Source organism: Harpegnathos saltator, unplaced genomic scaffold (assembly GCF_003227715.2).
Source record: "Harpegnathos saltator strain DR-91 unplaced genomic scaffold, Hsal_v8.6 scaffold418, whole genome shotgun sequence".
Taxonomy (NCBI): domain Eukaryota; kingdom Metazoa; phylum Arthropoda; class Insecta; order Hymenoptera; family Formicidae; genus Harpegnathos; species Harpegnathos saltator.
In genome coordinates, this window is record NW_020230226.1 from 1 (window position 1) to 21,512 (window position 21,512).

Sequence of the window (21,512 nt, forward strand, 5' to 3'; positions counted from 1 at the left end):
TTTTGAAAGGCTTTATTTGGTACGCTGTCCGAAGCCTGTATCTCTAACCGTTTATGGAATATCGAAAGGTTAAAGTTTTCTAACCTTTCTCCGTCGATATCCAGCCTTCATCCGTCGATATCTCCGCTTCTATTGGGAGTAGAGGGTCGTCATTGTAGTCCAAAATGTAGGGTTTTGAAAGGGCTTTTAATTTGGTACCTGTCCGAAGCCTGTATCTCTAAACCGTTTAGGAGATATCGAAGGTTAAAGTTTTCTAACCTTTTCTCCGTCGATATCCAGCCTTCATCCGTCGATATCTCCGCTTCTATTGGGAGTAGAGGGTCGTCATTGTAGTCCAAAATGTAGGGTTTTGAAAGGGCTTTAATTTGGTACCTGTCCGAAGCCTGTATCTCTAACCGTTTAGGAGATATCGAAGGTTAAAGTTTTCTAACCTTTCTCCGTCGATATCCAGCCTTCATCCGTCGATATCTCCGCTTCTACTGGGATAGAGGTCGTCCATGTAGTCCAAAATGTAGGGTTTTGAAAGGGCTTTAATTTGGTACCAGTCCGAAGCCTGTATCTCTAACCGTTTAGGAGACATCGAAGGTTAAAAGTTTCCAAGCTTTCTCCGTCGATATCCAGCCTTCATCCGTCGATATCTCCGCTTCTACTGGGAGTAGAGAGTCGTCCATGTAGTCCAAAATGTAGGGTTTTGAAAGGACTTCATTTTGGTACCAGAGCCAGGCCTGTATCTCTAACCGTTTAGGAGATATCCAAGATTAAATTTTTCCAGCCATTCTCCGTCGATATCCAGCCTTCCTCCGTCGATATCTCCGCTTCTACTGGGAGTAGAGAGTCGTCCATGTAGTCGAATATGTAGGGTTTTGAGAGGAATTTAATTTGGTGCCAGACCGACGCCTGTATCTCTAACCGTTTAGGAGATATCGAAGATTAAAGTTTTCCAACCTTTCTCTGATGATATCTCCGCTTCTACTGGGAGTAGAGAGTCGTCCATGTAGCCAAAAATGTAGGGTTTTGAAAGGACTTTAATTTGGTACCAGAGCCGGGCCTGTATCTGTAACCGTTTAGGAGATATCGAAGGTTAAAGTTTTTCAGACATTCTCCGTCGATATCCAGCCTTCCTCCGTCGTTATCTCCGCTTCTACTGGGAGTAGAGAGTCGTCCATGTAGTCGAAAATGTAGGGTTTTGAGAGGACTTTAGTTTGGTGTCAGACCGAGGCATGTATCCCTAACCGTTTAGGAGATATCGAAGGTTAAAATTTTCTAGCCTTTCTCCGTCGATATCCAGCCTTCCTCCGTCGATATCTCCGCTTCTACTGGGAGTAGAGAGTCGTCCATGTAGTCGAAAATGTAGGGTTTTGAGAGGACTTTAATTTGGTGCCAGACCGACGCCTGTATCTCTAACCGTTTAGGAGATATCGAAGATTAAAGTTTTCCAACCTTTCTCTGATGATATCTCCGCTTCTACTGGGAGTAGAGAGTCGTCCATGTAGCCAAAAATGTAGGGTTTTGTGAGGACTTTAATTTGGTGCCAGACCGTGGCCAGTATCTCTAACCGTTTGGGAGATATCGAAGGTTAAAGTTTTCCAGCCTTTCTCCGTCGATATCCAGCCTTCCTCCGTCGATACCTCCGCTTCTACTGGGAGTAGAGAGTCGTCCATGTAGTCGAAAATGTAGGGTTTTGAGAGGACTTTAATTTGGTGCCAGACCGCGGCCTGTATCTCTAACCGTTTAGGAGATATCGAAGGTCAAAGTTTTCCAGCCTTTTTCCGTCGATATCTAGCCTTCCTCCGTCGATATCTCCGCTTCTACTGGGAGTAGAGAGTCGTCCATGTAGTCGAAAATGTGGGGTTTTGAGAGGACTTTAATTTGGTGCCAGACTGAGGCCTGTATCTCTAACCGTTTAGGAGATATCGAAGGTTAAAATTTTGGCGGGAAAGTTGAAATATTTACAAGTTTTCTCAGTTTCTTGCATTTCGCGTTTTCGTATCAGGAGAACATAAAGTGCAAAGAGATATTCGAAATTCGGGCGGAAAAGTTGAAATATTTACAAGTTTCTCAGTTTCTCGCTTTTCGCGTTTTCGTATCGGGAGAACATAAAGTGCAAAGAGGTATTCGGAATTCTAGCGGGAAAGTTGAAATATATAAAGTTTTCTCAGTTTCTCGCTTTTCGCGTTTTGTTATCAGGTGAACATAAAGTGCAAAGAGGTATTCGGAATTCTGGGGAGAAAGTTGAAATATTTACAAGTTTCTCAGTTTCTCGCTTTTCGCGTTTTCGTATCAGGAGAACATAAAGTGCGAAGAGGTATTCGGAATTCTGGCGGGAAAGTTGAAATATTTTGCAAGTTTTCTCAGTTTCTCGATTTTCGCGTTTTCGTATCAGGAGAACATAAAGTGCCAAGTAGTATCCGAAATTCTGGCGGGAAAGTTGAAATATTTTGCAAATTTTCTCAGTTTCTGGCTTTCCGCGTTTTGTTATCAGGTGAACATAAGGTGCAAGGAGGTATTCGGAATTCTGACGGGAATTAAAAAAATTTATAATTTTTCTCGGTTTCACGTTTTGGTATCAGGAAAATATGATGGTCGATATATCAGGAAAATATGATGAACGAAAATATGAAGTGACGCAAATAGAGAAATGCTTTTTCATATCTAACGTAATTTTATTCCGTATTGTTCTTTTATTACAATGTATTATAGTGACACGTACGCACATATAGGATATTTATAATATGTGATTTATAATATAATGTTACAATGTAACACGATATAAAACAATGCAACGCATATAATATATGGAAATTAAAATTTAATAAAATGGGAATGTAATAAAAGGGATTGGAATGTGTAAATAATGTTGTAATGTGTAATAAATGTAAATAAATTGATGGAAAGATTTAATATTTTGTATGTGTGTGTGTGTGTGTGTGTGTGTGTTTACATATGTGTAATTTTTATATTAAACGAACAAGGTTTTTAAGGGTCAAGGTTTTTACAAGTTATTAATTGGGTATGTATAAATGTATGTAAACTGGCGGACATAATAGTAAATGCCCGTTTTTTTGTAACTTTCAAAACGCATCCCGATTCGAGAAGAATGAGGCTCACTGCTTCGCTTGCGGTGCACGCCTGCGCAGTGACTCACAACGAAAGGCGAGAAATTAAATATACGTTGTGGGACATATTGACTTGTGCATTCGTTGCAGCTGATGATTCATCTCGTACATCTCTTTCAGAAGACTTTAAAGTGGAAGTCATATCTTAAAACGATATCTCACGTGTCATTTTCACGTTTGGGTGGAAAGGTAAATATTTATAATTATGTTTTATATTGTAGATACTGTGTGTCAAAGTATTTCTTGAGAAGAAGAAAGTAGGAAAATGTAATGAAGAAGATATGAAAAGAAGAGCAGAAACGAAGAGAAAAAAGAAAAAGAAGAGAAGAAACGTGAGGAGGAGGCAGAAGAATGTTTAGCCACTCTACATAAAATTGGAGATTGCTGAAAAACAAGCATGTAACTTCATTGTACAAAACTAGAATATAAAAGAAACTGTTTTATTGCAGATATTTACAAAAGATTGGGTATACTGACACAATTATAGATGTACGATCAAACAGAGTGCGATCACTGCTTGGTTTGAATAATAATACAGACTCAGATGAAATGAATACTCCAGCATTAAATGGAAATGAGGGAACACAGAACAGACAAAAATCATCCGATATAAGCTTTATATTCCGGGGGAAACATCCGAAAAAGGTAGAGATAAATAAACATGTTTATGTTTAAAACAATACGAACTTAATTAAGAGAATTAAGCTGCATTACGATAGTTACGACTCTGTTTTACATTTATATGTGATTTATTGTTTCAGCAACAGCCATAGCTTCTATAGCAGAAGCAATGATATTAGATACAGAAGCACATGTTATAGCGAATTTTGAATTTTGGGACATACAGACATGGACATGGAAGAGGAAGGAGTAGATGGAGAGGATGAAATTTATGATGCAAATACGGATACCAAACCAAATACATAGACTGGCTAAACATTCTTCTGTCTCCTCCTCACGTTTTTTCTCTTCTTTTTATTTTTTTCTCTTCGTTTCTGCTCTTCTTTTCGTATCTTCTTCATTATATTTTCCTACCTCCTTCTTCTCAAGAAATACTTTGACACACAGTATCTACAACATAAAACATAATTATAGATATTTACCTTTCCACCCAAGCGTAGAAATGATACGTGAGATATCGTTTTAAGATATGACTTCCACTTTAAAGTCTTCTGAAAGAGATGTACGAGATGAATCATCAGCTGCAACGAATACACAAGTCAATATGTCCCACCGCGTATATTTAATTTCTCGCTTTTCGTTGTGAGTCACTGCGCAAGCGTGCTCCGCAGGCGGAGCAGTAAAGCTAAGACTCCATGCATGCGGTGAGCTCCGGCAAACGGCTGCGGTGACCAATCAGGAGACAGACGCATGCCGGAGCTTGCCGCAACTGGACTTGCGCCTCCCTCCTGATTGGTCATCGCAGCCGTTTGCCGGAGCTCACCGCATGCATGGAGTCTTAGCTTTACTCTCATTCTTTTCGAGTCGGGGTGCGTTCCGAAAATTGCATAAAAACGGGCACTTACTATTATGTCCGTGAGTGTACAAAATATAGACACTTTACATATTATAACATAAATAGGTTCTCCGCAATGGCCAAGTTAATAAGGAAATTTTCTACGGCCGGTGCCAAGTTCTTTTCCCTAAATATCTCCACAGATATCATTTTCCTGCCATCTGGAGCTTGCACTGTTGCCAGCGATGTCAGCTGATTCAGGAGATCCTGCATCTTGTCGCTTATCTCGGATATAATTTGCGCCTCTGTATAATTTTGATTTTCACACAACTGGACCATAAACAAGGCTATCTCCTTGTGAGTTTTCGTCATTTGTAAGGCTTTCTGGAACGTATAATTTGAAAATTATTAACAAAAATAACGATATCAAATGATATCACTCTAATAAGTAAGATTTGTTTCTATCTATTCTACCTTTTGCATGTGAAGTCACAGTAATTTCTCTGGCGGGAATATTTACGAGTAAATCATACAAATCCGTTCTTGAAGATATCGAGCTATTATTACAGCCTGCGACGTAGTATGGATGTCTCTGTAACAATATAATAAATACAATGCACATTAATAATACCAATATTATAAAATGGTCTTCTCTTTTTCATATGATACATACCTTTAATTCAGTTAACTCATCGTTTACCAAATCAATCCAAGGAAAAAGATTATCAGTAACCTTTCTATGCCTCATTAATGCGGGAAATGTTCTGATCCACTTGAGGAGTTGCTCCAAGCTATGATGATACACAACAATTCTCTTCTTCAATAGGAGGGCAGTGTATATCAAAATAGTCTCTAATTCAAATGTCTTGATTAGTTCTCTGACATTGGTATTAGCAGCAAAACGATGAGTGTTAAAGTCATCAGAGACAAAAGTCCCATTCTCCTGTGTTGAGTATGATCCTTTGGTAAATACAGAAAGATAAAGTTGCAAGATTTCTGTCGGCTTTCCAGTCTTGCAATACATTTTGCTGAGAACTCTTGAAAGTACTTCATACTTTTGTGGATTAAAGTCCTTTGCAAACAGTACCAATGCAAACTGTTTTACCTGAAAATAATTATACAGGCTGGAGTTAGTGTCCCAAACATGTAAGAAAATAATTTTCCGATGAAAGAATAAAAGTTTGCAAGTGCATACTTTTGGCAACTTATCGGAATCAAATACTTCACTGCAATATATGTAAAACCAATCATGACCATGCCTGGCGCATACAAATACATGAGGAGAGTTGTGCTCTAATTTCAAATTACATTTCCTCATAACTACTGTCTTCTGAGATTCCGTCACAGTTGGATATGACCATGTCCATAAGACATCTCCATTGCAGTCTTTCTCTGTAATGTTTATTCTACACTATAGCATAGTGCAAATAGTCAGAACAATGTCTAGACAAAAAAGGTACCACAGAGGAAATATTTGGGTTACTGCAATTAATTATTTTCATCTCGAAAATTACCTATTATACTACAAGAAAGTAAATCTGTTAGTGGTGCCATTGCGACTCTCTTTGACAAATGATTAACAATTACAATACCCTGTCAGGAACAAATCATTCTTTACATTTTATGTATTAATAACGGAACTTATAATTCATTATATTTCTCGTCATGTCGAATATTCCACACTTATAGAAATACAAATATTATTAACCAAACAACACATCAAACATCAAACATTGTCATACTGCAAACAAACAAGAGGTTATTTGAGGAGGTTATGTACAGTGCCGATGACACTTGTAGGCTTTAACGTTAGCGACATCTCTCGTGAACTTTGCAATTCACGTGGAAAGAATCAATTTTTCAGTGAAAAAATTGTTATTACTTTATTTATAAATTATTATTTCTGAAAAGTTACTTGTATGCACAAGAACAACAAAGTCAACAATTATCGGAAGGCAATTTTTTATTTCCTTTGCTGTCGTACCGCACTCGAGCAATACGCTTATTTAAAATTATTTTCAAAATGCTTCCTCAACAAAAAATTATCCTTAACAAGAAGTTTTCTTAACAGGAAGAATTCCTTTTTAGATCTGTTAAAGCACATGTATGTGTGTGTGCGTGTGTGTGTGTGTGTGTGTGTGTCCGCAGTACTACATTTTTCTACTAAGAATAAAGTTTTCAACTTACGTTGCATACTTTGAAAAATAAAATCACTCTTGTATATTACATAATGATCCCCATGTATAATTTCACGGCGCGACAGATACGCGGAAGTTAATCTTAATTAGATAACATGTCTGTAAAACACACCTTACATTACTTTATAAAATAGGAATGACATAGTCGTCCGCGACAATCTTGCGACATCAATTGACGATTGATCAATCTTTTGAGCTCGCTCGGACGCTGTCCACGCACGATCAGTTTGCGCAAATCAGCGTTGCGTAAAACTAACGTTATATCATAACAGCCGAGATTGGTCGATACACAGCCCGATATCAGTGCCAAAACCTTCGTCCCTCAGACTGCTTGGTCGTGTCGAATTTGAAGCGTATAATACTAATTGCAAATTATTCCAAGCAATTCGCAGCTGCTAATTATCGCGCGTATATATGTTTATTTACAAAAAGAAAAAAAAATATATATATATATATATACACAGATTCATCGTTTTGTTACCGATACGTCATCGTTGAATTGAATTCAATCAGAAGGAGCACCGTGCACTTTTCGTACGGTGCTCCAGTTCAATACTGATGTACTCAGGGAAAACAGAAGATCATGATAACATCAAATGACGAGAAAATGATCGAATCATGATGGAAAAATGAGTTTTCCTCATCATTTTGACGTCATTTTGATGTCATCATGATTTTCTGTTCTGCCTGGGTATCTTCAATTGCTTCGCTTCAAATCAATTGATCATCTTCAATGAGCAGATGGCCAATTGGCTGTCGGGAGCCTTGCCGAAAGGCTTGTTGCCGTCGGGTGCCTCGTACTTGTTCACTTGATACGTCAACATGGTCTCGTAGCCGTACACGTCTGTACCGAGTTGCTGTGAAGATTCGTCAAGATCGATTTGTAGAAGAAAAGAAAGAAACATAAAGTGAGGCCTCAGCATGCTGGATGCGAGATCAATTACCTGTGTGAGCGGGCTGGTGTTGGTCGTGAAGATGCCTACGTACTTCTTCCGCTTGACTAGCTCCAAGCAGTGCTCTTCCATCTGCCTCATTATGAGCACGTTCTGCGCCGCGTTCAGCTCGCTGCTGGTCGACATCATAAAGTTGTGAATAATCTGGCCTTTACCCTTGGGCAATCTGTTCTCTCTGATCGGCCCTTCCAGGTACTCGAGAAAGTCAAAGACGACTGTCAACTTGGAGTTCAGCACCACCTCGGGCTCGTCCCAGAGATCAAAGTTGAGAGTGATCCCGATCGTTTTGCCGGTCTGCGCCGACTTCACGGCGAAACTCAAGCTCTTCTCCACGAGCGGCCGCCACATGGAGTCAATCAGATCCCGGTAATCGGCTCTCGTGATGTCCGGCATCAACCACTGCTCCAAATCGGCTTTCGAGTAAAAGCTCTCCGTGATTATTCTGCAAATTCGAGCGCGCGGCGTCACATTTACGAGCCATACGTGCTGTACGTGTCACATGCAAAGCCTTTTCGCTCAACAACTCACTCGATCGCGTCGTCCTTGTGGCGGTCGTGCAACGGCTCGTAGATATACGACTCCTGATCGATGCTCTCGTTCAGCGGCTCCTCCACGCTGGAGATAAGCTTCATGCGGCCCAGCATGTCGGTCAGACTCTTGGCCGTGATGAAGTCCGTGATGCCGATCTGGTAACCCTGGTCGCGCAGCTTGGTCACCGTGTAGATGGAATTCAACGAGTTCCCGCCGAGCTCGTAGAAATTCGCGTGCGACGTCACCGTTGCACGGCCGTTGAGGCCGTTGAGGCCGATTACGGACGCGACGGTCGGGAAGAGAACACGGGCCTTCGCAAGGTCTTGGCTCGGCACGTCGCTGTAATCGCACTTGGCGGCCACCTCGTCTTCTGCGGGAGATAAACAAATAAATAAGCGAATGTATGCTAACGACGATGGGCGATAAGCGATGGCAAGGGACAGCGGCTAATTAGAAAATCGGAGAAACCGGTCGTCCTCAGGTTCACGCATGCATTTGCTATTCGATTTCACGGTGATCCGCCGGCGATCGTGTAACATGCGCGGCATTTCGCCGCGCATCGAGCGGTCGCCGTTTGGGTATGTTAATACGATCGTCGATCGTCGCTTGATCCTCGCTCCTCTCGCCGACTAACGACGACTGTCCGCAATGGCGGGATGGCTCACCGTCGTTGGGGCAAGACGCCTCGTACTGCTTCAGCAACGCCTGCCGATCCGTCTTGCCGTTGGTCAGCAGGGGTATGCGATCGACGACGATGATTTGCGGCAGCATGTACGGCGGTAGCGTTCTTTGCAGGAGATGCTCGACCTCCGAGCTAGACAGGCTCGCGCCTCCCGCGATGCTAATGAAGGCTACCAGCGCCTGGAAATTCAAGGAGAGGGCTTCCATTAGTCCGACATTAAAAGTCAGAGTTGCGGCGCAGCTGGCCGCGTATCAGCAAATATATAAATTATACATTATTGTACACGCGCGATTAAATTGAAATTTTGCCCGTGGCATGGCCGTGGCATGGCCGAAGGAGAGAAGAAATTGAACTCCCTCCGTTCGGTCATGGCCGTAGTTACTCTGGTCGTGGCTGCGCGACAACAGCCTTTATCCAGCGTAGTAGAATTTGTGCGCAATCATTCCAACGTTGTGGAAATTTCGTGCGCTGAAAAATCGCCTTCATCCCGCGTACCTGCGACAGCTCGCCGGGTTTGTAGCAGAGAACCACGACCTTGTCGACGCCGGGTATCCTGGCGATCGCTCTCTCGACCTCCGTGAGGTCGACGCGGTGGCCCCTGATCTTGATCTGCGAGTCCACTCGGCCTTCGTAAATCACGTACCCTTTGACAATCCTGGCGTAGTCGCCCGTACGGAAGATCCTCGGGTACTCTGCGGACATCGCGAAACAGTGCTATCAGCGCCATTCCTCTCGAGCGCTCCGCGCGCGACGGCCAAGTTTGGCCGTTAAATCTCGGCGCGAGTTCGGGCAGGCCGCGCGATACACGCGTCGTCCTCCGGCGAGTCGGCCCCCGATTTTGCCTCGCCCGGAGATTTTTGCGGCGGAAAGAGAATTCCGCCGTTCGTCACGGACGATCACGTCACGAGACGCGCGCCGTCAACGTCGCGCACTCCCGAATTGGAGGGTCCGCAGGTCGCGGCAGTAAATTCTCCGGCTCCCCGGCGGAGGAAGCGGCGTCCAGTTGCTTCGCTCGCTCTCACCTGGATCGATGGCGTGAGGATTGTCCAAAAATTTATGTGCGTCCCGTCCGCGTATATAACCCGCGGCGAGGTTCCTTCCGGCCACGATCAGCTCGCCGACCTCCCCCTGAGGGACCAATCGCATATCCTTGTTCACCAGGTAAATTATGCAGTTGTCGACCGGTTTGCCTGCGACGGGAATAAACCGAACGTTAAAAGAACGACCGTCATTATTTCCTCGCGCCGCGCGCGCGAGTCGACGATCTTTCAGCGGCGGTTGAGCGAGAAGGAGGGAAAAACGATCCTTACCGATCGGCACTTTCTCCATCCCCTGCAGCTGCGCGCGTTGGCTCAGCAGGTGGTACGTGACGTCGCCCATGACTTCCGTGCTGCCGTAGAAATTAGCCAACGTCTTGTCGTGGTCGCCGAACGTGGCAAAAAACTGCTCGGCCAGCGCGACCGGCAAGGTCTCGCCGGAGCAGATCCAAAGTCTCAGGCGGCCGAGAACGCTGTTATTACCGTTGTCCTGCGACGATGCAAAGCGGCGATGAAGCAGCGATACAAAGTAGCATTAGCGGCCAGCTGTGCACGCAATGGGCGGCTAATAAACGAGTATTTCCATTGCGCAAATTGCCCGCGTGTAAATCACCCTCACGGCGCGCGGCGGAGAGAGAAAAAGACGGCATTTACGCGCGAGCCTTTTCCAAGCGATGCGTGCCATTAGCGAGACGAATAGGTGGCCGCGGGTTACGCGATATATCCGCCTTCACCGGCCGACAATCTCCCGACGAAGTAGCGACAAATCGCCGGCGATTATCTTTGCATGGCTCTCGCTAATTATGTCTCGCGCAGTCCGGCGCGTTCAACGCTTGCGAGCCGGAGAACTTTCTCAACCGCGGGGCTATCGGGTCGTAATTTCAGGGAGAGAGGGGGGGGGTCATTGAACTCTTGGGCGCACTTGGGCACCCGACATTCAAGCCGGGTCTTGCATATCCAAGATTGTTGCAACTTCTGGCATTCCGCAGCCAACGATTCGCCCGACAGGCGAGAGGATGAAAACTTGCAGATATTTTGGACATTTCTAATTTAATATTTTTAACATATGTGTGAAAAATCCGAAACATCGGGCTGCTCGCTTGAGTAGTCTCGCTTGAGACGAAATCGAAGCCGAATTTGCGGGACTTTGCCGAGATAAAGCCGGCTTCGCTGAGAAATACCAAGGCGGCAAAAATCTCACGCACGCAGAAAAAAAGCCGGTCTGGACGGTCGCCGTGTCTATATTTTCCGTTCATTTTACAAGAGCCTGACGGCTCGATCGTATCTCGCGCGTTTATCGTGCATTATTATTATCGCCGCGGGAACTTACTTATTCTAATATCTCTCTTGCGCGCGATACCGAGAGCGCGGGAGATACGACGGGAAAGTGACGCGCGCTCAATAATCGTAACCTTTTGCAACGCGTGACGCAACGTCAGTTGCGGGATTGTTATAAAATGGCCGGCGGGAAAATTCAGCCGATAAACAAGCGGCTTCAGCGCTGCATGCGTGCGTAATGAGCTTGTACTCACCCGCAGACCCAAATACATGAGCAATGAGCGCAGCAACGACGGCACGAGCACCAAGCGTTGTATCTGCAACAACATACGAATGACTTTCCGTGAAGCCGCACATTTTCGCCGTTCGCGGCCGTCAGACTCGAACACGACGAAAACGCGCGACTCTTGACCCTCTGCGCTCGACGAATATCGTCTCGACCAGCAACTCGGCAATTATAAATATATCTTGTCATGATTGAAAATTTACTTTTTAGCTGAAGAGAGGAGGTGTCAAAATTTATCGACGAAACTTATAAAATTCTGCATCTTGCAGTTTTTCAAAGCCGTTATCGTCGCTGTACACCTTGCTTGTTTCATCGCTTTTTGTCGTTAAATTTTTTCATGCCAGCACACCTGGCATTCCGAGTTGCCGGAATAATGTTCGTGCCAGCTGCGCTGGCATTCCGAGTTGCCGGAATAAATGTTCGTGCCAGCTACGCTGGCATTCCGAGTTACCGGAATAAATGTTCGTGCCAGCTGCGCTGGCATTCCGAGTTGCCGGAATAAATGTTCGTGCCAGCTATGCTCGCATTCCGGGCGCAAAGGGCTGCTCTTTTCGTTCCGATTCACGATGCCGGCGCGTAGACGTTACCTGATGCTTCTCCAACAGCGGCACAAACCTCTCCGGGTCCTTGGTCACGCTCTTCGGCACCACCACCAGGGTGCGAGCCCGCAGCAGCGGGCCCCAGATTTCCGGGACACTGTCGACGAACGTGAGGGAGGTCTTGAAAATGCAGCGCTCCTCGTCGTCGGCGTACGGCAACTTTCGCCATTGCCACTGCAGGCGGTTCAGCAGCGTCGCATGAGGTATCAGCACACCTTCGAGGAAACAGACGCGTAACATTGTAGCGTTGTATGATTCAGATTATCGCTTCAGATTATCGCCGCATATATATCGCCGTATTGTATTTTTACAATCAAGTGCAGATTCGAATTATCGATACCGAGGTGTTTTTGCTCTTTATTTTTACGGAATGCTATAAAACGCGGAGAACAAAACCAGCTAGAATCACACTTAATTATAGATCTTGCGTGAGAAGTTGATAATTACCTTTCGGAATTCCAGTGCTGCCGGAAGTGTAGAGGACGATGGCAAGCTGACCCGAGGGTCGCTCGGCCGCAGTCGGCGCGTCCTCCTGCTCCTGCGTGGCCTCTTCCAGCAGCTGCTCGTATGTCACTATCAAAGCGCCCTCGTAGATCGTCAAATCCGCTGAAAGACGAGTCGCGCATTCAGCCTGAGCGACTTGCTCCACCAGCTTCGGCTCTTATTTCTATTACGCGGCGTTAATTCGAAACAGAAGATGAAGGGACAAGGACGAGCCGTGGAACCGGAAGCGGAAGAACGCGCGTCACCTTGACGCATCAACCTTGACGGAGGCCCTCCTCCCCTCGCCTCGGGCAGAAGTGAAAGAGAGAGAAAATCGGTCTCCTTCAAGGTCCCCCTCGCGCGCAATTACGGCGGAGGCGCAATAAAGTCTATTCGCGGTCTGCGATAGCTCCGTCGGGCGGGTGATTATTCCATCGCTGCCGCAAATAAAAACTCGTCTGGCGGTGAGACGAGCAGGAGAGTCGCAAAAACGCAATATCACCGGCGAGGAGATTTCGCTACGGAGAATTCGCGAACTGCACGTGCTTTTGCTCGTTGCGACGCGGCGCGACTTCAACTTCACGCTCCGCTCGCCACGGCTACCGTTTCATCTTGTAGACAAACGCGGCGAAGGAGTTTGACGAAACCGGCTACGAGACTCACCCGCTTCCTCGGCCAACACCATCAGCGGCTGCGCCTCCTCCAGTATATGCTTCATCCTGGCCGTCGGGAAATCCGCGTCCAACGGCAGGTATGCCATGCCAGCCTTCAGGATGGCCAGCAGCACGGTCGGCAGGCGATCCGAAGGTTTCATGCAGACGGCCACGAGCGAGGAGGAAGTCGCGTTGACTTTGTCATACTTGCGCAAGGCGCGCGCCAACCGATTGGTAATCTTGTCCAGCTGCTCGAAAGTCAGCGCATGCTCCTGGCCACTGTTGTCTGCGGGAGATTCGGTCAGTGACGTTAGTGAGTCGACTCTGCAGGTTCATCGTGGCGAATTTGAAATTCCGATTCGACCCGAAATCAGCCCGTCCAAGTGCAGCCGTAAAAGTGAGAGAAACAGGCAGCTGGGCTCCTTGTCGCATTCACGTAAATAGCGCTGCTTAACATAACTGGTCGGCCAAACTGGTTTGACACGTGGAACGCGATTGTTGCGATCGATCTACTTGTGGGAGGATTGATCAATCAATGACGCCTAAGTACACCTCGGAATTCGAGCGAATACCTCTCGATTTCTCGTCCGACACGTCGAGTCTTTTGGCGCGGGTATGTTCAAATCGCAAACGCCGCGAGGTAAGCAAACGCCGCACGGTAGTCCTAATGCCGTTTCTCAGGCCGTTCCTCACCCTCGAGGGAAAATATGAAGAAAAGTTGTAGAGGGGGAGAGAAAAAAGGTTTCTGCGAAAGGAGCAGAATGCTCTGTTCACGAGCACCGATAAATAAATCATGCAGGTCCTCTAAGGACAATTACGTCGCGTCTACAATCGCGTCATTGCTCGTGCGACGCTCTTCAGCATCAGCACCAATGTGCGAGCCCGCGGCAATCGAGCTTCTACGAAGGGCTCCTGTCGTGGAGAATACCTCACGATTCCCCCCACCCAGCGCTGAGGACACGTCAGCGCGGAGGCATCGTCAGCATCATCGAGTGAACGGATTTGATTACATCGCGCATCCTGGCATTCCGGTTATCGCGCGAATCCCGCCGGTATCGTGGCGGTCGCATTGCTGACCCGTTTGCATAAACTCTCGACAGCCGGTCGAGGCGAAGCGGCTGCTCTCACCTTTGTAGCATATCGCAGTCCTGTCGGGATGGCTGGCCGCTGCCCGGACGAACAGCTCGTGCACCAGGTCCTTGTCCCGCGCCGTCTGCCCGCCCTTCAGCACTGATTGTTGCTGCAGCGTGCCCATCTGCAATGTTTTTCCTATGTTTTATGATGCGCTGGCGGCGGGGGTGAAGCAAGGAACCGCGAGAACGATAGTGTTCGCGCTGAAGGGCTGAAGCTGGAGACTATTCAGCGGCGGGCATCATAACTCGCCAAACCATAAATAATGATACGTGCGACGCGCGTGCTAATCGCCACGCTAATTTCGGCGCGCACGCGAAGATGCCTCGGATGAGGCTCGGATCGACTAGGAGTACGCGCGATACGAATTAATTAGCGCGACAGCGAGTGGAAAGCGCGCAGCTGCGACTGCTCTCGCTCGTTCAGAAAAACTACCGGCTGACACACGTTTCTGATTTCACGTCTCACAGTTGACGCTGAATCGGCCGCGAGAACCGGGCGGAAAAAAGGACATCTCCGGCGGAATTGCGCGGCTCTCTCGCCTTGAGAGCAAGGCGGCAAGAGAGGGACCCGCGGAGGGAAGGTCGTTCACACACGTGTGCGCGCTCGCATACGAAATCACCGCTGGACATTCCAAGCCAAGTCGTCGCGCGTTCGAAGAAAAAAGAGAAAATTAAAACGCGCGAGGGCGGGGGCGGAGGGAGAGGGGGTTCATTGTTGAGTCGCGCGACATTTCAGCTTCGCTTTCGACCAATGAGCCTGCGACGACGTCGAGCTGCGAGTCGTGAGACGGGCTAACGCAAACGCCACATGCAAATTACAGTCAATAACGAATCAATTGCACAAGCGTGTTGTTGCGCTCTGATAACGGTGAGATTCAAAGTCATCGCCGTTTTACGCAACGCAGTTTCCGCGGCGTGGAAAGAGCACTCGCTGGCTTGAGCAACTTTTCAGTCGTTAAATCCGTCGGAGAGAGAGAGAGAGAGAGAGAGAGAGAGAGAGAGAGAGAGAGAGAGAGAGAGAGAGAGGCGAGAATAATGACAGGGAGAAGAGGAGAAAACGCCGCTCTCTCCCGACGAAAACGCGTCCTCGTTTCGTCTTCTCTCTCTTCGGCCCACGGCGATGTCGACCTCCGTGACATCGCAGCCAAACGGGGACCGAACGACCTCACCGGCGAAATATCCTTTCGACCTTGCACTCTGCCCTCGCAACATCCCGACACGCACTCCGTCACTCACCTCGTGTCACTCTCTCTTCTAGCCCGTTCGTCGTCTTCAGCGGCGTTCGATCAACGCCGGCCAACACCTCCGCGAAACTGACAACACTCGCCGCTCGCTACCGTCGACCGCGCTACCGGGAAACTGTCGAAATCCCCGACGAGGCCTCTCTCTTCCTTTCTCCTTTCACTTGCAAACGTTGGTCGCGAGTTTCCTTCCTTCGGCACGACCGGCCGCTTTCTTAGTCGTTCCTCTCGATCGGCGCTGCTCTTCCCTCTTCTGGCCGGCTTCTCTGGCCTTACCCGCTCGGCTATCCTGGTTGTCCCTTTCTTATTCCCTTTTTCTTCTTCTTATTTTTCTTCCTCCTCTTCCACCTTGTCCGTCGCTCGGTGGTAGCGGCACAACTCGGTCAGTGGCGACTCGACGGCTCTCCGCAGGGCGTAAATAACGCGACCTCAGTCATCGGTGCTCGGTCATCGATGAACGGGTTACCGAGAGCGAATGCCACCTCTGGTTGGTACAGCCGGTACTTTTATATCGTGCCGGCTCCATGAGGACTCTGAATTGTTCGTCGTCCCCCATCCGCGCGCGCGCGTCCAGTCGCCGTCCATTACTCACAGCGGCTCTTTGCGCCACTCTGGTGAACATCACTCCCCTCGTCAATGTCTTCTGGGATCACCGGCGCGTATCGGTATTGCAACGGAATCATCGGCTGTGGGCTTCCAAAGACCCACCCACGGCCGTTCGCGATCATTTGCAAGCGTCAATCACGCGTCAGATCTCCGGCGGTGAAGATCCACTCCTCGACTGGAAATTTTGATCAGGTTCATCTAACATTGATAAGGATCTAATAGGGTGAATGAAAGGTAATCCTAAGTAAGTCAGTCTTTATAATGTCTTAACGACAAATGAGTATAAAGGAAGACCTTTATAAGGTTATAATGATTGGGTCCACATTAGGACTTTAATGTACTAACCTAGTGTATGATATAATATGGTTAATCAGGTCCTTGTCGGGATCTTATTCATTGTATCTAATATGATTTGCATTATCAAGTTTTAACAAAACAATTTTTGGGTGTCATTTCCAAATATAAAGATGTTTGCATTGAAAAAATATTTCAGATCGCTTGAATATACATATTTGTAAAATGCTATAGAAACTATCCTCTTTTAGCAATCAATAAATAGTTGTAAAATTAACGTGACATGCAATTTTTCTCTTTAACACTACTTTATGTCTTGTCACCTTGTGATACTTTATGATCTTATGATGTTCATTTTATGTTTCTTTTCCGAAACATTTTACAAGTATGCTCAAGCGATCTAAAATATTATTTCATGCAAATATCTTTTTATTTGGAAATGACATGAAAGAATTTTCAGCGTGTCATTTCTTATTTCTAATGTCATCATCCAATACAGCCGAGTGGCGAGTAATCAGGAGCTATAATTTGAAAAAAAAAACGTAATAAGGATTTCATAAGGTAACTCAATAAGGACTATGAATCCTTACTAAGATCCTGATATCCACGTTGCGTTACGTTGACTTACTAGAACCCGATAGTATTACCTTATTGGGACCTGCTGTTCAAATGAAGTTAACCTGATCAGGACAATGGGATAAATTTTTAGTCGGGTCGAGGACGTCCCTTTGAGATTACCCGAAGCATCCACGCGAAAACTCATGGCGTCGAGGATTTCGCGACTCACGCGCGCAATCCTTCGGATTGCCCTGGCGACACGCGCGAGGTCAGGTCGCTTTTTATTAAATCGGTCAATCATGCGGCAAGGTCGGGCGATTTCGGCTGTGATCTCACGCGGAGCTGCTCCATCGCGAAATCACAGCTGCGGTTTTTTTGTTTCATCTACGACAACTGGCAGCTGCGGGAGATCCAATTGCGCAAGCTGACCACCAGTTTTCCGACGCATTTCATCATATGGTCCGGGATTATGATAAACTTCACGTAACGCGACGGGACGGATGAAGTGATGCAAAATCCAAAACCCGTTTTTTATATGCCGCTAATTAAAATAAAGAAATAAATATGCGGCCGCGCCGCGCGGCGACCGAGATCGTGCGGCGCGCGTTCAACAGGTTCCGCGTAAACGGATGATGACTTGGCGCTTTCTCAGCTCCGAGGTGAAACGAATTATTTTCAAGTGATTCTCCGTTACAGATTCGCGAACCGCGACTGGAGCGCTTCCGAAGAAACACAGACGTCCGCTGGAGAATCCGTCGGCCGATCTTACCCGCTCTCACCGTGACGCGTTTGCGAGAAACAGCGGATAAATAGATGCGCGGAAGAGGTGTGAAAAAAAGGTGATAAATGATTCAACACAAATATAAAGTACTTAATGCCGCTTATGTAGGCGGCGCATTGTTGTGCAATCTGCCACGCGGCTGACGTCACCGGGCATCCCATTATATCCGTTTATCGCACCAAGTTCGACAATTAGATTAGACTAATTGCGAACCACAGAATGCGCGCTAAATATACCCCGGCAGGCGGCCGGCGCGATTATTCAAACGAGACTGGAATCGCGTGCAGCCGATTAATCGGTCATTTGCGGTCAGTTTTCCCGGCGAGTCACGCTTCGCGAGCGCGACCAGCGCCGGCTTGCGATACGAGGAATGTCAGGAGAGAGGTAAAGGGCCCGCCGGTAAAAATTCATCACTCGCGATTCCGCGCGCGCGATCCGACGTCATTACGGTCGTCCCCTTGGCTAGCTCGTGCTAATGCGATGAAGGAAGGGCAGCCCTCCGCACACCCGAGATGTAACGAGACGTTCATTTTCCTATTGCACCGCAATCTTCCTATTGCCGCAATGGACGCACGCGGGCACAACAGGAATGTGCGCGGCTCTCCGCGGGGAGCACGAGGGAAAGTCCAGCTACGACCAAACGCTGCGACCAAACAGACGTCAATCGCGGCGCATCACTTTCGCTTATCGTCTTATCGAGAAAACTGTCAAGCTGCCGTTGACACTCGATACGGCCAACAGGAAATTTCCTCCCCACTTTGTCGGCGCGTTTTCCTCATTTTTTCTCTTCAACGCCTCCTCAATCGGGAAACTTACCAACTATTATTAGCTATTATTGTCGAGTCGGTGATTTTTTTATTCATTTTTCAACGACTTGGTCGCAGGCAGCTTTCTGAATTCTCGCGGTTTGTTGAATTCGCGGCGGCTGCTCCGCGATGGAAAGCGCTTGGCTTTTGTGCCGGTCTTTCCAGTCAGGATCTGCGCAGCAGTAACGAGGTGGGCATTTTTTCATGTCGCGCGCGCAGCATAGCACCATGAAAGAAGAAGGGCGTACTAGGTGGCGACGGACGCCGTGCGTTCGGGACCTGCATCTCATTTTTCGTTCCGAGGAGAGAAAAATATCGAGAACGCGGTAGTCGCTATAGACCGGGAATCGAACCCCCCGGGTCTTTCGCTTGCCGGGCGACTGCTCTAGACCACTGAGCTACCTGACGCTCCACGCTCACGACATCCTCCTCTCCCTAGATAACGTTGAGAGATGCCGTTCGGAAGCGACAACTCTAGTGCTATCCCGAGCGCACGGCAACTACAGGGAGAGGCATTGTTACTTGTACCTAGTGGCACAAGCTGGAGGTCTCTCAAAGTCAAAGGTTGCTATGTGACGCGCGAGGCATCGAGAGACCTGGCCGACGATCGGTCTCTATTTATTAATCGAGCTCGCGATGCGCGAGCCAAGATGTTTTCTTCGTGCGAGTGAGTTCGCGATAGGCTGATATTTGCTCAGACCTGTCATGCCTTCGGAAGCAGGGAATCCCGGAGTGACCAGTCGACTTCCTCCGCCGAGCCTCGAGCAGCAGTCAGCGTTTCCCAATGACATACGTCGATTCTCGGAACACCCGGAGTCTCGTTCCGCTGTCTCATGAATAACGAGATCGGCGTAAGAGCGAGAAAGCGTGTGTCTCGCGCAAATGACAGGCGACGGGTTAGACGGTGTGTTGCAATGTTAATGGAACAAGAACAGACCGCTCGAGCGAGCGAGTCCGCGATTTATCGCGATCTCCCCGATCGAACCTCCGCGGGCGGTTCAGTCCTGAAAGACCACTGCGCCTTTATAGTCCGCCTGCGTTCGCAACGGCCGACTGTCCACTAGAGATGTGCGAACTATTCGAATTTGAATCGAATCGAGTCGAATTTAATGTAATTCGATTCGATTCGAATCCGAATCCCTATGATTCGAATCCGAATAATTCGAAAATTTCGAATCGCGAAGAATCAAATACATTAGCGTTTGCGCGCGTTAGCTACAAAACGAGCCATCCGGGCCTGTATATTTGAACTCTTAACTTGTAATTAACTTAACTTATAATTAACAACTTAATCATCAATTACTTTAAATATTTAAATATATATTTTACTTTAAGATGATATTACAATATCAATATTTCCTTTCATTATTAAAATCTTCCATCATTATTATTGCATGTTTAATAGTCATGTTAAATTTTTCAATGATTCGATTCGATTTCGTTCGATTCGATTCGAATTCGAATGAAATTTTATAGATTCGATTCCATATAAAAATTCTTGATTCGCACATCTCTACTGTCCACCTCGGGAGGTTAATCCCTCGACTGGCGGAAATGCGATACTACTTGGGATATTTCTGCCGGGTGAGTGTTTCTGAAAGGGTCATTCAATTCAATGATAAACTCGAAACGTAACGCGGCCCACCCAGAACCACTGAAAAGAATACAAAGGTGAGATACGTCTTCAAGGTCTCTTTTAAGCAATGGACTCCAAGGATCAAGATCGAAAGTGGCGAGTCCTCGAGCCGACGTGGATGACGTTAATTCGTTACTCACAAACTTTACGCAAAAGTTTTGTGCACTTTCGCGCAATTCACTCTCTCTCGTAATAAATGTCCAGTTTTATTCTAAAGATGAATAAGGTAATTATGATTTGAGTCGCCGTGTTGGGTCCAAGAACCCCAAGACGCAAAATTTCCACGAAACCGCTCGACTGTTGAAGAAGATTCATCTTTACCATCGAAGATGAAAGCGTACGCTTTCGTCGGCAACGACGAGAGACTGAGCCACCTACGGCGTTCGTTCTCTCTCTCTCTCTCTCTCTCTCTCTCCCTTGGCACTTTTGTTTCTCGCATTTGCTGCATGTAGTACGCATGTGCACGCGTACGCAGGCGGTAAGTGGCACCTCTCGACTCGGATCGCGCCTCCTGCGCGCGGGAGGACCCGTATCTCATTATCTTGCGCGGCCGCGACGGCGATATTTTGCGTGTTACGCAACCTTAATTGGCTGTTTGATTGCGTCAAGTGGCGAGAACAATAGCCGGTATCTATCCACCCATCCAGTCGGGCATAACCCTATTTTACCGTCTTAATCTATCACATCCGTGGCATCCTCACCCTATTGTGTGTGTGTGCGAACGCGCTCGCGCGCCGGAAATTTCATTCTCTTCTGTCGCGTACGGTAAACTCGAAGGAAAGCTTCACGAAGGTCGACTCGCGGCCCGCGACGAGCAGAGGCCGCGCATCCGTCTACGGTTACCTCAGGAATTAACCCGAATTCCCTTCGGACGGGGGAGATGAGATTTTACGTGTGTCGTCGGGAGGCTGTGTGGTGTCAATGAGTCGAGTTGATCCCCGCGTCGCCCGCGCCGCCGCGAGTCTCACGAGAGAGAGAGAGAGAGAGAGAGAGAGAGAGAGAGAGAGAGAGAGAGAGAGAGAGAGAGAGAGAGTGTGTCTGACGAGAGTGTCTCACAATCGAATGTCTGACGTGTCATATTTATTCATGCAGCACAATCGAATGCTCACGTGTGCGCGCTTAATGAATGCGACCAATGAATCAAGCGATCGACTAGATTACCGACGAAGTTTCCTCTCGGTTTTG

General features: G+C 47.2%; 2 protein-coding genes across 3 annotated transcripts; both read right to left on the minus strand.

Annotated features, from left to right (window-relative positions):
• Positions 1-3,452: 3,452 nt before the first annotated feature.
• On the minus strand, positions 3,453-6,877 carry LOC105185310 (protein FAM45A). Of its 2 annotated transcripts, XR_003113349.1 has the most exons (6): positions 6,087-6,877; positions 5,768-5,964; positions 5,246-5,677; positions 5,047-5,164; positions 4,643-4,956; positions 3,453-4,187 (listed from the first exon to the last, which is right to left on the minus strand). XR_003113349.1 is itself a non-coding variant. In XM_025301434.1 (5 exons), exons 1-5 carry the CDS (start codon positions 6,124-6,126, stop codon positions 4,684-4,686), a joined length of 1,056 nt encoding a protein of 351 aa, XP_025157219.1. In that variant the 5' UTR covers positions 6,127-6,877; the 3' UTR covers positions 4,536-4,683. The 2 variants fall into 2 exon arrangements, 1 of the variants encoding a protein (XP_025157219.1); XM_025301434.1 differs by lacking the exon at positions 3,453-4,187 and having other exon boundaries at positions 4,536-4,952.
• A 159-nt stretch (positions 6,878-7,036) lies between these two features.
• LOC105185311 (mycosubtilin synthase subunit C) lies at positions 7,037-16,149 on the minus strand. Its single transcript, XM_025301433.1, has 13 exons — positions 15,642-16,149; positions 14,401-14,527; positions 13,283-13,558; positions 12,584-12,742; positions 12,125-12,351; positions 11,506-11,568; positions 10,247-10,463; positions 9,959-10,126; positions 9,432-9,628; positions 8,920-9,115; positions 8,252-8,624; positions 7,715-8,165; positions 7,037-7,627 (listed from the first exon to the last, which is right to left on the minus strand). Exons 2-13 carry the CDS (start codon positions 14,525-14,527, stop codon positions 7,487-7,489), a joined length of 2,595 nt encoding a protein of 864 aa, XP_025157218.1. The 5' UTR covers positions 15,642-16,149; the 3' UTR covers positions 7,037-7,486.
• Between the last annotated feature and the right edge of the window lie 5,363 nt (positions 16,150-21,512).

Excerpts from the sequence above, each read along its gene's own strand:
- LOC105185310 (XM_025301434.1), bottom strand. The coding sequence starts at position 6,126 with ATGGCACCACTAACAGATTTACTTTCTTGTAGTATAATAG. Across the intron at positions 5,678-5,767 it reads ATTCCGATAAGTTGCCAAAA|GTAAAACAGTTTGCATTGGT; the intron begins GTATGCACTTGC and ends AATTATTTTCAG. Across the intron at positions 4,953-5,046 it reads TGTGACTTCACATGCAAAAG|CCTTACAAATGACGAAAACT; the intron begins GTAGAATAGATA and ends CGTTCCAGAAAG.
- LOC105185311 (XM_025301433.1), bottom strand. The coding sequence starts at position 14,527 with ATGGGCACGCTGCAGCAACAATCAGTGCTGAAGGGCGGGCAGACGGCG. Across the intron at positions 8,166-8,251 it reads CACAAGGACGACGCGATCGA|AATAATCACGGAGAGCTTTT; the intron begins GTGAGTTGTTGA and ends TCGAATTTGCAG. Across the intron at positions 7,628-7,714 it reads ACACCAGCCCGCTCACACAG|CAACTCGGTACAGACGTGTA; the intron begins GTAATTGATCTC and ends GAATCTTCACAG.